The sequence below is a fragment of the Geotrypetes seraphini genome, chromosome 7 (genome assembly GCF_902459505.1).
Source record: "Geotrypetes seraphini chromosome 7, aGeoSer1.1, whole genome shotgun sequence".
Taxonomy (NCBI): Eukaryota; Metazoa; Chordata; class Amphibia; order Gymnophiona; family Dermophiidae; genus Geotrypetes; species Geotrypetes seraphini.
Window position 1 is genome coordinate 99358741 of NC_047090.1, and position 14524 is coordinate 99373264.

Sequence of the window (14524 nt, forward strand, 5' to 3'; positions counted from 1 at the left end):
CCATCGATACCAGCCCAGCCCGAGCATGACACTCCGAGGCCACATGGTACAGATTAAAGGTCTGCATCAAGGCACCATTATACATTGTATCGATGCTCCATCTCAACAACTGTCTCCATCAAAGCAGCAGCTTACATATTCACATGATTCCAGTACCAAAAGATCATGTCACTTGTCATCTTCATCAGATCGTTAGACGTCAAACAAGTTCTTCAACACTTGCACATCGGTCTCCTCCACCTAGGAAACCTTCATCCTACAGAGAATCGCCTGGGGTACAAGAAGTTGATTCTGACCTGTACCATCACCATACTGATAAGGAGTACGAGTGTACTTTATCTGCTCCTGAATCCTATGGTTTCCCTTCAGATCAGTCTGCTCCTCCTAGTTCTCCTCCTGAGGATGGAGTTAAGAGGCGATAGGCTCAGGAGTAATCTAAGGAAATACTTTTTTACAGAAAGGGTGGTAGATGCGTGGAACGGTCTCCCGAGGCAGAGACTGTCTGAATTCAAGAAGGCGTGGGATAGGCACGTGGGATCTCAGAGAGAGAGGAAGAGATAATGGTTAATGTGGATGGGCAGACTAGATGGGTCATTTGGTCTTATCTGCCATCATGTTTCTACGTAAATATATCAGACAATAGGGGAAAGCTCAATCTGTCAAATTGGAGGCAGATACTAAGCCCAGAGCAGAACTCCTTGATGCTTTGGAATTTGATGAGCCTCCTACAGAGCTTAAGTTGCCTTTATGCAATCTCCTCAAGAGGCATTCTTTCTTTCTTTATTTTGATTTCTATTCTGTTCTCCCAGAAGCTCAGAATGGGTTACAAGTAGACATTCACAATCGTTTGAAAACAGACTAGTCATGACAAATAGGTTACAGTAGACAACAGAGCTTATTCTAGAGACCAGACTGATCATAGCGAAGAGTACTAGGAGAAGTATATTGAGGAGGCAGTTTTTAATGGCCTGATTGGCAGAAGAGGAAGGTCATTAGTGAGTCTAGCGACCTGATCTGTGTGGGTAGTCTGTTGCATAGCTGAGGTAGGAAATGGCTGTAGGATCTTTTGTACGCCATACTCATTCAGAGGAATCTCCCTGCGAGAATGCCGAGTCTTTGTTCTGCTTTGGAGCACAGGGGGCAGTTAGGGATGTATAGGCATAGCTTGGATGCTATGTAGGCTGGGGTTTTTTGGTAGAATCTCGTGTGTCTTGACCAGGCCTTTGAAGATGCATCGCTTTTTGACTGGTAACCAGTGAGCTGCATAGAGTGCTGGAGTAATGGGATCATGGTAGCCGAGGTTGTATAGGAATCGAATTGCTGAGTTCTGGACTTTTGAGGCATTTTAGATCTCTTGCAGCAATGCCATTGATTAGGGAGTTGCAGTAGTGTAGTCATATAGCAGTTAGGCTAAGTCTGTTTCTGGGAGGTAGGGTTTGATCCTTCAGTTGGCGTAGGTAGTAAAAAGATGTGGAAACTACCTGCGAGACATGGGCAGAGAGGGACAGGTGGCCATCCAGTATAATTCCAAGACTTTGTACCTGGTCTTTTGCTGTTAAGGGGTGGATTCCCAAGATAGTGTTGGACGGGTGAAAGTGGTGTTCTTTTACCTGATCCAGAGTAGTTCAGTCTTTGAGGCATTCAGCTGGAGTTTAATAGCTGTCATCCAGTTTTTCACATCAGAGAGGCACTTCTAGAATGAAACAATTGGCTGTGCTCTCTAGACCTCAAAGAAGCCTACACACACATCTCATACATCCTGATCACAGAAATTTTCTATGTTTTTGGATAGCTCATCAACGCTTCCAGTACAAAATTCGGCCTAGCTTCTTCTCCAAGAGCATACAGTACACCAAGTGCCGTGCCAGCTACATACTGTGAATTTCAAGTGTTTCCATATCTTGGCAATTGGCTGATAAAAGCTACATCTCCTTAAACAGTACACTCAGCAACACAGTTGATGATGGACTTCAAATCCTAGAAGCTGGAGAAAGTTAAATTCCCCAAGTCGCAGCTCTCAACTACTGCAATTCATAGGAGCCCTACTTGACACCACTCTTTTATGGGCTTTTCTACCTCAAAGAAAGACACCTTACTTCATCATTGCACTCAGGTTTCCATTGTACAAACCATTTCAGCAAAGCAGATGATGCAACTCATAAGTCACATGGCATTCACAGTTCATGTTACCCCCTTTGCATGACTTCATTTCATATCAGCGGACCCTATCGACCCCTTATCCCGAAGGCTCACAGTCAGTCTGCTTTTAAAATAGATTAGATAGAACAGGCTTAAGACTAGTTACATATAAAAAGGACTTCATCTCAACTGTTCCTCTCATTTGATCCTAACAGATTGGGCCTCCCTGTAACCAAGAGAACTATTTCCACATGGTTAGCACCTGTATTTCCTTCTGCTATGCTCAGGCAGGGCTGCAGCTCGAGGGATGTGTTACAGCACACATAGTCCGAGTCATGGCAGCATCGGTAGCTTTTGGACATTCCATTCCTATTGATGAAATTTGCAAAGGAGCTACTTGGTCTTCAATTCATACATTCAAATCTCACTACTGTCTAGAATCCTATTCCAGATGAGTGGTCATTTATTTTCTTAATGGCCAGCTCTCCCTCCATCCCATTCCAGTAAACTAGGAGTCCCACATGGGAAAATATGCTGCCTGCTTGTCTTAGGATAAATCACAGTTACTTACCGTTACAGGTGTTATCCGGGGACAGCAGGCAGATATTCTCACATCCCTCCCACCTCCCCTGGTTAGCTTAACTTGCTTATGAAACTTGAGGTGCCACGAGATGGCATCGGGCAGGAAGGCACCGCACATGAGCAGTGCGGGCTGTCGCAAAGTTATTAAAAACTTAGTGGCAATACACTTTTACCACTGTCCTTACTGGGCTCCATGGACGACATCACCCACATATGATAATATATGCCTGCTGTCCTCCGATAACACCTGTTACAGTAAGTAACTTTGCTTTGTGACCCATTTTCCTAAGTGAGATATACAAAGCGGCAACATGGTCTTCTATTTACACATTTACTAAGTTCTACCAAGTGGACATGGCAGCAAGATAGGACCCCACCTTTGGGTCATTGGTCTTACGAGTCAGCCCATCAAGCCTGCCCTAGCTTTTTGCAGAACTGCTTTTGTACATCCCTGTCTAGACTGTCTCACCTATTGCACTGGAAATGACAACTGTAAGCAAGCACAGTTCCTATCTTGTTTATGCTTCTCCAAGCTGATTTTTGGATGCCCATCATTTCTTGGGGGCTGGGAAGAATTTGTATATATGCTCTATTTATTGGGGAACAGCTTCTGAGCTCTTTTGAAGCCTATGTTGGCGGTTAATAGTACCGTTTAATTACGGTTTGAGCAGAACAATTTGGTTGAGCCTGTCGCTACAGGTGCCTCTATTTCACGTGTATTGGATGGCTCTGTGCGTTTTGGTACTGACTGAAGGTGGAGCTAGAGAGATTAGTGAAATACAACAGAGGCAGAGTGGATTCTTTCTGCAGCTAAAGAGAAATAATCCTACTGACTAAAATATCTCTCCTATTGCACTGGAAATATAATTATCTAAGGCCATCCAATATCCCTAAGAGAAGCTTGAGTTACTGATAAGCTGATATAAAAAGACCATGCCTACCAAAACAAGGTTCACCTTTGGTTCCTGTAAATAATATCTTTTAGTGGCTGCCAGCTCTCAGATAAACCCAGCAACAAGCCATGGTCAATCTGTACTATTCAATTTTGTGTGCATAGAACTACAAATCAAGGACTCGCTTTTCATACATTTTGCTGGCATTCCAGGCAACTTATTCCTCTTAACATTCCCTTGTCCTGGTCTGGTGGATTACCTTGCTGCCTCAGGTTGCATCCCTTTTTGTTCTAACTCAAAACGCCTCTATTAAAATTTTCATGAATGCAAAAAAATAAAAAAATTAATAAAGTTTGACCGTGTTTCGCCACTTCTTTAAAAAAAATAAAAAAATAAAAAAATTGGCTCCCATTATCACATAAAATAATTTACAAAATATGTCCGTTATCATTTAAGGCCCAACTCTGAGTCTCCATCTTTCATCGACAGGATTCTAATTCCCTTTGCCTCCACTAGAACTCTTCGATCTAATGACCAACATTTGTTAACCATTACATCACTTAAAACCATTAATACACAAAGACGATACATTTTTCCCCCGTTGTGGCCCCTCAATTGTGGAATTCATTGCCAATCTACTTAGAACTCACTGGGTATGGCGGTATACAAGAATAAAGTTGTTATTATTATTATTATTAAGGGAGGAAAGAAACGTTGACAGATTTAAGTCAGTTAAAATGCTCTCTTTTTAAAGATGCATTTGACTGCTAGACATCGTAAAAACACCAAATTAAAGTAAAATCCATTCTTTTTTTTTTTTAAACCAAATAAAACAAACAAAAATCCCTCTTGTAATTCTCCTTGATTGTTGCATCTGTCTCCAATTATTGTATTTCTATCCTATAGTTCTGTCTGTTTTGAAAGTCATGTATTTGCTATATGAACTCTTTGCTCCCCTGTGTATTGTTATTATTTTTAGAACTGTGCATCGCCCTGAATATATGATAGGGCGATTAAACAAATTTTAAATAAACTTGAAACTTGAAGTTATGGCACTTGCATATTTCCATTCTGTCCATCCCAATCATAAATTTTGGAAACAACCTTACCCAAATGGTTTACTCCTAGATGCATTTCAAATCCATCAGCGGTCTTGGAATACGGACACATCATGACTCCTGCATTGTTGATTAGGATATGAATCTGCTTCTCTTCTGGAAAGAAAACAGATGGTTTGCACATAATCACAACAAAAGTCTTGCTTTAAATATAAGATAGGAGCCCATCAGTGTAAGCAGAGAAGTAAAAGAGAGGCAGGTAGTAAAGACTAGAGAAGTTAGAGGATTACCGTATATACTTGGAGAAAAAAAATAAATCTGAATTTAATTCGAGACCCCCATTATTCCCCCAAAGAGGAGGAAAAATGGTTGACTTGAATATAAGTTGGGTGGCTTAATATTCAAGTGCCCTGCCAGGATCTGTACCCAGCGCCTCCTCACAAGAATTTGCGGGAGCCATTCAAGAAGCCACTCAGCACCGAACAACAATGCCAAAGCACGCTCCTGCTCGGTACAGGTTAGCGGCTGAAGACGGAACTTGCAGCAGCAACCAACTTGGTTAGCAGCAGGGTAGGAGCACGGAAAGCTTGCTCCTGCCTGCTACACCTCTGGACCACCAGGGATTCCAGCGGCAGAGGAGGTACGACAGGGTGCAGAGCCCGGCAGCCCGGTGGAGGCCTGCAATAAGTCTGGGAGGGGATTGGGTGGGCACTGGGTGTTGGCCCAAATATAAAAAGGGATCCCCATTTTTGGGCCAATTTTTGACCCCCTCCTCCCCCCACACCGCACCCAAACCCCTGTTGAGCCTCCAATCCGCCCCTCCCAATGCAAAATGACCACGAACCTCCGCATGTTTCCATCTCCCCCCCCCCCCCCCGTGCAGCCAACTCCACTGACCCTCCCCATCCACCCCTCCCACCGCGAGACGATCTACAAACCTCCCGGCACCAGCAGCGTCCCCAGCACTTTAAACACGCTGCTTCGGCCTTCTATTGACGATTTCCTCTGCCGAGTCCCTGACGACATCAGAGACAGAGACGTGGCAGAGGAAATCGGCAGTAGAAGGCCACGAAGCAGTGTGTTTAAAGTGCTGGGAATGCTGCTGGTGCCAGGAGGTTTGTAGATCGTCTCGTGGTGGGAGGGTCAATGGGGTCGGCTGCACAGGGCGGTAGTGGTGGGAGGGGGGGGTGCTGCTTACCGGTTCTACTGCACAGGGTGGATGGGAGGGAAAGAAAAATGCCGGCTTCTACTGTACAGGGAGAATGGGGGGGGGGGGGGTGCGGAGGTAGAAATTGAAAGATGCTGCTCAATGGTTCTACTGCATGGGGGGATGGGAGGCAGGCAGGCAGACAGTCTGGCTTTGGGGGTGGGAGTAGATCAAAGTCTGGAAGGCACTGGGGGCACTATGGACACGGGACGGAGGCACTATGGATGGAGGCACTAAGGATCTAGGAAGGAGGCACTAAGGACACAGGAATAATAAACAGTTTATATACTGCAGGACCGTGAAGTTCTATGCGGCTTACAAAGATTATAAGATGGTACAAATAGATTGAACTTAACATAGTGGAAGCTAGTGATTAACAGCTCAAGGGATCATTTATTGAGAAGAAAGAGTTGTATGGGTCAATTGCCTAGATATTTCAGGAACAGATTTTTTTAGGTGTTTCCTGAATTCCCCATAAGTAGTAGGCGTAAGCAATTGTTCTAGATCTTTACCCCATAATGCTGCCTGATGAGAGAAAAGGTGTTGGTGTCTTGAGTTTACATCCTCTGACTGGAGGGGAAACGAAGTTCGAATGTGAACTTCTTATGTCTGTTGGCTGAGAAGGAGAAAAGGTCAGTTATGTATTTAGGGGCTAGACCATATAGTACTTTAAAGCAGAAACAGGCGAACTTAATTTCATGTGTGCCTCCATCGGCAGCCAATGCAGCTGTCGGTAGTAAGGTGTCACATGATCAAACTTCTTCAGCCCGAAAATCAGTTTGACCGCTGCATTTTGCACCAATTGTAATCGTCGTATATTCTTTTGGGAAATTGCTAAATAGGCGATTTTACAGTAATCAAGTTGACTTAGTACAAGGGATTGTACCAGGATTCTAAATGCTGACATATCAAAATATGCTCTAATGGATCGAAGTTTCCAGAGAGTGAAAAAAACCCTTTCCGATTAAGGAGTCTACCTGGTCCTTCATGGTTAAGCACTGGTCTAGTTTTATACCCAATACCTTCATAGTAGATTGAATAGGATAACTGAGGCTATTGATGCATAGCGGTGTTTTGGTGTCAAGCAGGTGTGGCGAAGCTACAAAAAATTTTGTTTTCTGAATTAAGTTTCAGTTTGAATTCAGTCATCCATTGCTCCATCAAATTTAGTGCTTCTGATGCCTTGGGAGTAATTTCCGAGAGAGAGTTAGTGAATGGAATGATGATCGTGAAGTCATCTGTGTAACTGAATAATTTTATCCCCAGCTGGGTCAATTGCGTACCTAGTGAGGACATGTAGACATTGAAAAGCAATGGGGATAGTAGCGATTCTTGCGGTACGCCAGATGGGTTGCTCCAGGTTTTGGAGAGATCATAATTGAATCGTACTTGATAGATACGGGATAAAAGGAAGCCTCAAAACCAGTCCAGCTCCTCTTCCCTAATACCAATTGCATCTAGGCATTGTCAACTAGGTCAAAGGCAGAGCTAATATCAAATTGCATGATCAGGGCATTAAGGCCCTTACTAAAACAAGAGACGCAGATTAAGATATCTGCAGTTACCGTCTCAGTACTGAACAAAGGTCTAAAACCAGATTGAGTTTCATGCAAGAGAGAACTGATCAAGATATTCCATCAGTTGAGTATGTACCAGTCCTTCCATGATTTTTACAATAAATGGAATGGATGCTACTGGTCTATAGTTGGTTACCAGTGCTGATGATTCTTTGCTATTTTTTGGAATTGGGGTTATTATTATGTGACCATTATTAGTGAGGAATTTTCCATTTAAGGGGCACTAAGGACATGGGAAGGCGACACTATGGACATAGAAAGGGGGCCACGGAGAGACAGGACTGCATGACACAACAGAGAAATACAGGCAGGGGGCCAGGGAGACAGACAGAAAGAAAAATAGATAGCCAGGGGGCCAGGGAGAGACACAGACAGTGTCCAAGGAGAGAGAGACAAAGAAGAAAAAAAAAAAAAAAGCCACAAACACAACATCTAGCACCCGTTAATGTAACGGGCTTAAAACACTAGTGTACAATAAATAAAAATAGATCAGTTGGTCTTCTTTGGAAGCCTTTTCCTCTCCTCCATATCCCCCAACCTGATCAGGGCTTAGTTCAGTTTTATGCATTGGAAATAAAATAAATTTTAATCTGTCCTAGCTTCCAGTAGTGTCTGGAGAATTTAACATCAGACAGATTTTATAACCTGTCATTACCTTAAGTAATTCAAAGACAGCAATAACACTTTGAGACACGCACCTTCCTTCTGAGCCTGTCAAAGCCAACACTGGATTCCCAGCTCTTCCCCATATCAACACACATACAGAGTAGCATCAGAAATGGGACAAGCTTACTTTAAAAGACAGGTATCATACCTTGTTGGATCGTTTCAGAAAACGTCTTGATAGACTTGGTATCGGCAAGGTCCAATTTCCTGACGACAATCTGTTCATTTCCTGTAGTAGCCCGAATCTCACAAGCTGCTGCTTCCCCCTTTACTATGTCTCTGCAAGCAATAATTACTCTTGCACCTAGAGAGAGTCAGAAAGTATGTATGAGCTTTAGTTAAAGACAAGAGGAACCAAACTAGATTTAATTGTTCTGTGAAAGTCTATGAGTCAAGACCACCTTTAGAAAAACTACTAATAGATCCAAATGAGAAGAATGGGGGGGGGGATGCACAAAAATAGCAAATTAGATGTAAAAATATTAATAAGGTGGATTTTTTGTGTAAATATCTTTTTCATTTAAAGCAATACAGAAATCACCCCATATTACCGCCATAAAAATTATAGCAACGCTTAACAAGTTAGGAAATCAAAACTAAAATTATACAGCAAATAGTTATCCAAAGGAACCTAAACCCTCTTCAAGTGTCAAACCCAATAAAGCTTAATAGCAGCTACCTCTTCATATTTACATGCAAGGCAAACCCCCAGCCCACCATGCATGAAAATAAGGCAGTACTATCCCTTCCATATGCTTAGTCCTTTTGAAGTTTCTTATTCAAAGCAACTGGCATTGAATAGCATATGAAGTGTAATGTGAATAAGTATAATGCGAACCAAACAAAGGAAAAAAACCAATAAGGTTTGCAGTGAGCAAAAAACAAAACAAAAAAAAACACAAGGTAAAACAAAAAAAAAAAAAAACTGCAGACAAACGTACAAGGATGCAGGCTAAATTTATTATAACAAAACTATGAATGTGGTTAGCCTGCATCCTTGTACGTTTGTCTAAGTATAACGCGACACATGTAAGATAACTGCTTCTTGTGTATCTCAAAGCTGGGTTCCATATTAGGCAAAAAGGATCTTGGAGTCATTCTGAAGAAGAGTCACATTTAGGAATTAAGTGGCTCAGACAATCACAGCATTTAGCCTTTCATATCTATGCGTCTGGTTCAAATCCCAGCTTATAGGTCAATGTGAAATATGATGTACCGTATTTTTTGCTCCATAAGACGCACCCCAGATTTAGAGAAGGAAAACAAGAAAAAAATAAACAAAAAACAAACACCCCACCAATCCATTCTGAACCAAATTGTATACTAATATATACCTTAAATTCCGTCCCAGCCCCTCCAATCAATTACTTTTACATAACCCCCAGCACCGTTAAATTCAATCCCATCCCCCCCCCGGGCGGTACCTTTAAATGTTGAAGGTTGGTGGACAGCTGCCTGCTACTTGTTGGGGTCCGCGGCACACAAGTGCGATAATGCCTCGGCCCAGACACTTCCCTAATTGGGCCAGTGGCTGGTGCTTCGCAGGGCTGCTGCCTGCTGATTATCGGCATGTCAGGCCAGTGGCACACAAGCACACTGCGGCATAGGCGGGCGCCACTTCTGAATGACTGCTTAGTTCTGAGGCAGCTATTCAGAAGTGGCACCTGCCCATGAAGCAGCGTGCTTGTGCACCGCTGGTCCCAATGTGCCGGTAATCAGCAGGCAGCAGCCTTGCTAAGCAACAGCGACAGGCCCAATTAGGGAAGTGTCCGGGCTGAGGCATTAGCACGCTGTGTGCCACAGGCCCCGACAAGTAGCAGGCAGCCATCCACCAACATTTTAAAAGGTACCGCCGGGGTTATATACACACACACGCTTCATAAGACGCACCCTTATTTCCGCCCACTTTTTGGGGAGAAAAAAGTGCATCTTATGGAGCGAAAAATATAGTAATCTCCAATTAGAACAACAAAAGGGGCAAGCGAGATGTCTTAAGACATGTTTGTCCTCCGCCGACGCACAAAATATTTTCAACATGTTTTTTCCCAAGTAACTTGTTGTCCCCTGAAGGCAACCATGTTGCCAAAACTCAGATCCAAGTTGGGATTTGCTCTGGATTCATGTGTACAAGTACTTTGGGACTTATCTTGACATCATTTGTTCAAGGACTTTTGTTGAATCACTTGTCTAGTTTTCAATAAATAACTGCCGGTTGGTCTTAAGATCTCTCACTTGCCTCTTTTGTTGTTCTGGGACATACTTGAGGCAAGATCTCTTCTTTCCTTTGGTAATCTCCAATTAGTTCATGGGTAGTCAGATTGTGATCCCTCTCACTCCTATAAATTTCAATTCTGCTACACATCAATTTATGACAAGACAAATCTTGAGTCCAGTGTGCAAAAGGTAGGTCAAAAAGGGAATGTTAAAATAAAATAAAAATGTAAGTTGTTATACCATCTTTACACAGATCTATTTGTACTACTGTACATCCATCTCAAAACAGAAAGATCAGGGGGACAGATAATTCTCTAATCCTTTGTCCTATTTTTCTGTCTTAATAGATTATAAGTTCCGCTGAGTAGGGATTGTCTCATACATGTGCACAGCACTGTATACCAAACTAGTAGTGCTATAGAAATGATTAGTAATTGTAAACATATAGAAAAAGAATCCCTATGTCAGAATAGGGATAAAGAAGTAGCAGACCTATAGCTTGGGCAACCCCCATCCCTCCATCCAAGGAACTCGTACTCCATCAAGGTAATGCACTCGCCTCTCCGTGCAAGGTCTCTTGCGGTCTCCTTCCCAATACCAGTGTTTGCGCCTGTAATGATCACCACCTTGCCATGGAGCTTTGCGTTCGACCTGCACGTCTGTCCTGCAACATACCGCCTGGAAGAAAACCAAAATAAAGAACCCTCAAAAGCTTTTAATTAGAACCTTGACACAAAAGGAGTTTTCCTGTGGCATAACATACTGCTAAAGCTAGCATACAAAAGGAAACTTGCTTCCTTTGTGCCTAAACAATCATACATTTAAGTCCATGAACAAGAGCATCAACAAAAAAAAAAAAAGTCTACATATTTACTGACTGAACCACAAGATTAGCATCTCAAACAGCTCTGATGTAATAAGAGGGAAAGGGAAAGTTAATGTGGCACACAAATCTGCGAACAGGAAAAGTTATTTTTTGGTTGGAGAAAGTTTTCCTGTTTGCAGATTTGTGTGCTCTTTCTCCCCCTTTCTCCTGATGCAGCAGATTTGTGTGCCCCTTTCTCCTGATGCAGCAGATTTTTGCTAAACAAGGCTCTTGTAGAGGGGTGATTGTTTTGCGATGCAGCAGATTTGTGTGCCCCTTTGTGCGCCCCTTCTCCTGATGCAGCAGATTTGTGTACCCCTTTCTCCGGATGCAGCAGATTTTTGCTAAACAAGGCTCTTGTAGAGGGGTGATTTTGTTTTGCGCTACTGGACTCATTTACTGACTGTGGATCTTTACTGTTTTCTGGTGATTACAGCGAGAGCAGTTTAAGTTAAAGTGCTCCTTCCAAATTGGCAGCATATGTAGTATTGCTGTGTGTATCTACAGCTTCAACTGACAGAAGGAGACTTTCTTCACAGCTAAATATTTGTTTTTGCAACTACATCCAGTTCACGTTCTGTTCCGAGCACTGTGTTTGTTTCTCTACATTCAGGTTTGGCTTTCACTATTTAGCTTGGACTTGAATGTCCTGCTTATTTGTCTGAGGCTCGTTTGGATTAATTAATGTGAGAGTCCAGTTGCTCAATGTAGCGCTGTGTAATTTTAATGTTTGCCAAATGAATGTGCGCTTATTGGTATTATTTTGTTTGCAAAATTATCTTTTTGATTTTTTTTTCAAATGATATTAACAAATTATAAGCTACAGAATTTAAAATAAATAAATAAAGTAAACATAAAAATGCCTTAATGACCCTGACCTTCAGAACCCAATTCTGCCACTTTCAACCTACAACCCACCACCATCAGCAAGTTTACTAATATGTCAGTGCAAGTCATGTTGATGTTAAGGTGGTACTGCACCTAGATTGTAGTATCCAGCTGTGTTGCAGGACTGAGGTTAACAACTGCCGTTTATACTCAAATATAAGTTGATCTGAATATAAGTCGAGACCCCCAAAAGAAGGAAAAATAGTTGACTCGTAAGTCGGGCGGCTTAATATTCAAGTGCCCTGCCAGGCTGTGCACCCAGCCCCCTCCCTGCCTCACAGGTTTGCCACCCTGTCCCCCCTACCTGTCCATCATACCTCCTCTGCTGCTGAAATCCCTGGGGGTCCAGAGGTGTAGCAGGCAGGATTGAGCTTTCCGTGCGCCTGCCCCACTGCTAACCTGGTCGGTCACTGCTGTGAATTCTGGCTTCAGCCCCCGAGCAGGAGCACGCTTTGGTGCTGCTGCTCGGCGTTCAGTGGCTTCCTGAATGGCTCCTGCCAAAGCACACTCCAGCAACCAACCGGGTTAGCAACAGGGCAGGAGTGTGGATAGCTTGCTCCTGCCCGCTACACCTCTGGACCACCAGGGATTCCAGCAGCAGAGAAGGTATAATGGATAGGGCAAGTAGGGAGAACAGAGTATAGAGCCTGGTGGCTTGGCGGAGGCCTGCAATAAGACTGGGAGGGGACTGGGTGGGCGCTGGCCTGAATATAAACTAGGACACCCATTTTTGGACCAGTTTTTTGGCCCAAAAATCCCAGTTTATATGGTACAAAGTAGGGAGTCGGAGCCTACCCAGGATTACCCATTTCATATTTTTCAGGATTTCCCCAATGAATATGCATATGATCTATTTGCATGTAGTGGAAATCCTGAAAACCCAACCTGGTAAAGGCTGGAGGTTGGACATCCTGGAGGTTGGACATCTACTGAATCCCCTACAATAAATAGTTTAGTTTATAGTATATTCATTTATAGACCACTTTTATCAAAGTGTCACAAAAGTATACACATAAGGAAAAATTATGTTCTTACCTGTTAATTTTCTTTCCTTTAGACGCAGCAGATGAATCCAGAGACCAATGGGATTGCACACATCTAACAGCAGGCGGAGATAGAGAAACTGATTAACAGGTGGTCCTATTGGCTGGCACTCCTCCTGTATCTCCAATATAGCTCCTTGCCCAAGCATCCGTAACCATCAAAAGGCATAGCATGTAAAAACTTATTTCCCATAACAAAATCTCAAAAGGCAATAATACAGAAAACAACCATCAATAATAACAAACTTCGAAAGTTGCAAAAGAAAAAACAGACAGACAATATCCAGAAAGGGTGGGGCTCTGGATTCACCTGTTGCGTCTAATGGAAAGAAAATTAACAGGTAAGAACATAATTTTTCAATCCTTAGCAACAGCAGCAGATGAATCCAGAGATCAATGGGATGTAGCAAAGCAATCCTCAATCTGGGTGGGAAGCAAACGCCGCCTCCACAACAACCGAAGCACTAAACGCATCCACCGCATGCGCCCCCACATCCATCCGGTAATGCTGAGATAAAGTACTCTCGGAACACCAAGTAGCTGCGAGACAAAACTCAAAGGAAAAAAACCTCTGGACTGAGTCGAAGAAGTAGCCATCGCTCTGGTGGAATGTCATGAAGTTCTTTTGACAACTGCTTCCCTGCCATCAAGCAAGCGTAAATAATGTCCTCCTGGACCCATCGAGCGATGGAAGCTTTGGACGCCACCATATGTTCGAGGCGTCCCTTGAAGAATACAAAAAGGTGATCTAAACAACTAAGTCATTAGAAACCTAGCTCGCGGAGAACGCTATGCACTTTCAAAAAAAAAAAAAAAAAAAATGCAGTGAATAAAAGCACGGCTCCCCATTTCTCCTCCCAGGAAGAAGGAAGGAAAAGTGAGTTGTCATAAAAGAAAGGACGACACCTCCTTAGAAAGAAATTGTGGTACCGTCTGAACTGACACCCCAGATTTGGTAAATTAGAAATAGGAATCCCCGCCGAACAAGGCCTACAACTCAGAAAACTGCCGAGCTGAAGCCATGGCCACAAGAAATCCCGTGTTCGAGAGAATTTTCCGAAGATGAATCTTAAGGCTCTTGTCAGTCAAATCTGATGTGTATCCCATGGAAGTGGCTGCATGACGGAAGTTGTAAGTATGTTAGTTGCATACTGTAGTTAAAAGTTAATGAATGTAGCTATTGTATATATAATTTTATACTGCGAACTGTAAGTATAAATTCTTTAAATAAGCATGCTTTATTTTATTAAATAATATTCCTTTACATAGAATAATATTATCTAATAATAGTATTATCTGTTTTTGTATGATGCCTGTATATATGTGAGTTATAACATTACAGCATTAGAGCACGTGCCATTATGTATATGTATGTAAATGTAACAAGAAAAA

General features: G+C 42.7%; 1 protein-coding gene across 2 annotated transcripts in view; it reads right to left on the reverse strand.

Moving 5' to 3' along the window:
- The window catches only part of LOC117363665 (retinol dehydrogenase 12-like), a 48130-nt gene that overhangs the window by 15440 nt on the left and 18166 nt on the right, over positions 1 to 14524 (reverse strand). For both annotated transcript variants that reach the window (XM_033951767.1, XM_033951766.1), the window contains 3 exons: positions 10896 to 11014; positions 8271 to 8426; positions 4724 to 4828 (listed from right to left, as the gene is read on the reverse strand). In XM_033951767.1, coding sequence (XP_033807658.1) covers positions 4724 to 4828; positions 8271 to 8426; positions 10896 to 11014 — 380 coding nt within the window. The remainder of the gene's footprint in view (positions 1 to 4723; positions 4829 to 8270; positions 8427 to 10895; positions 11015 to 14524) is intronic.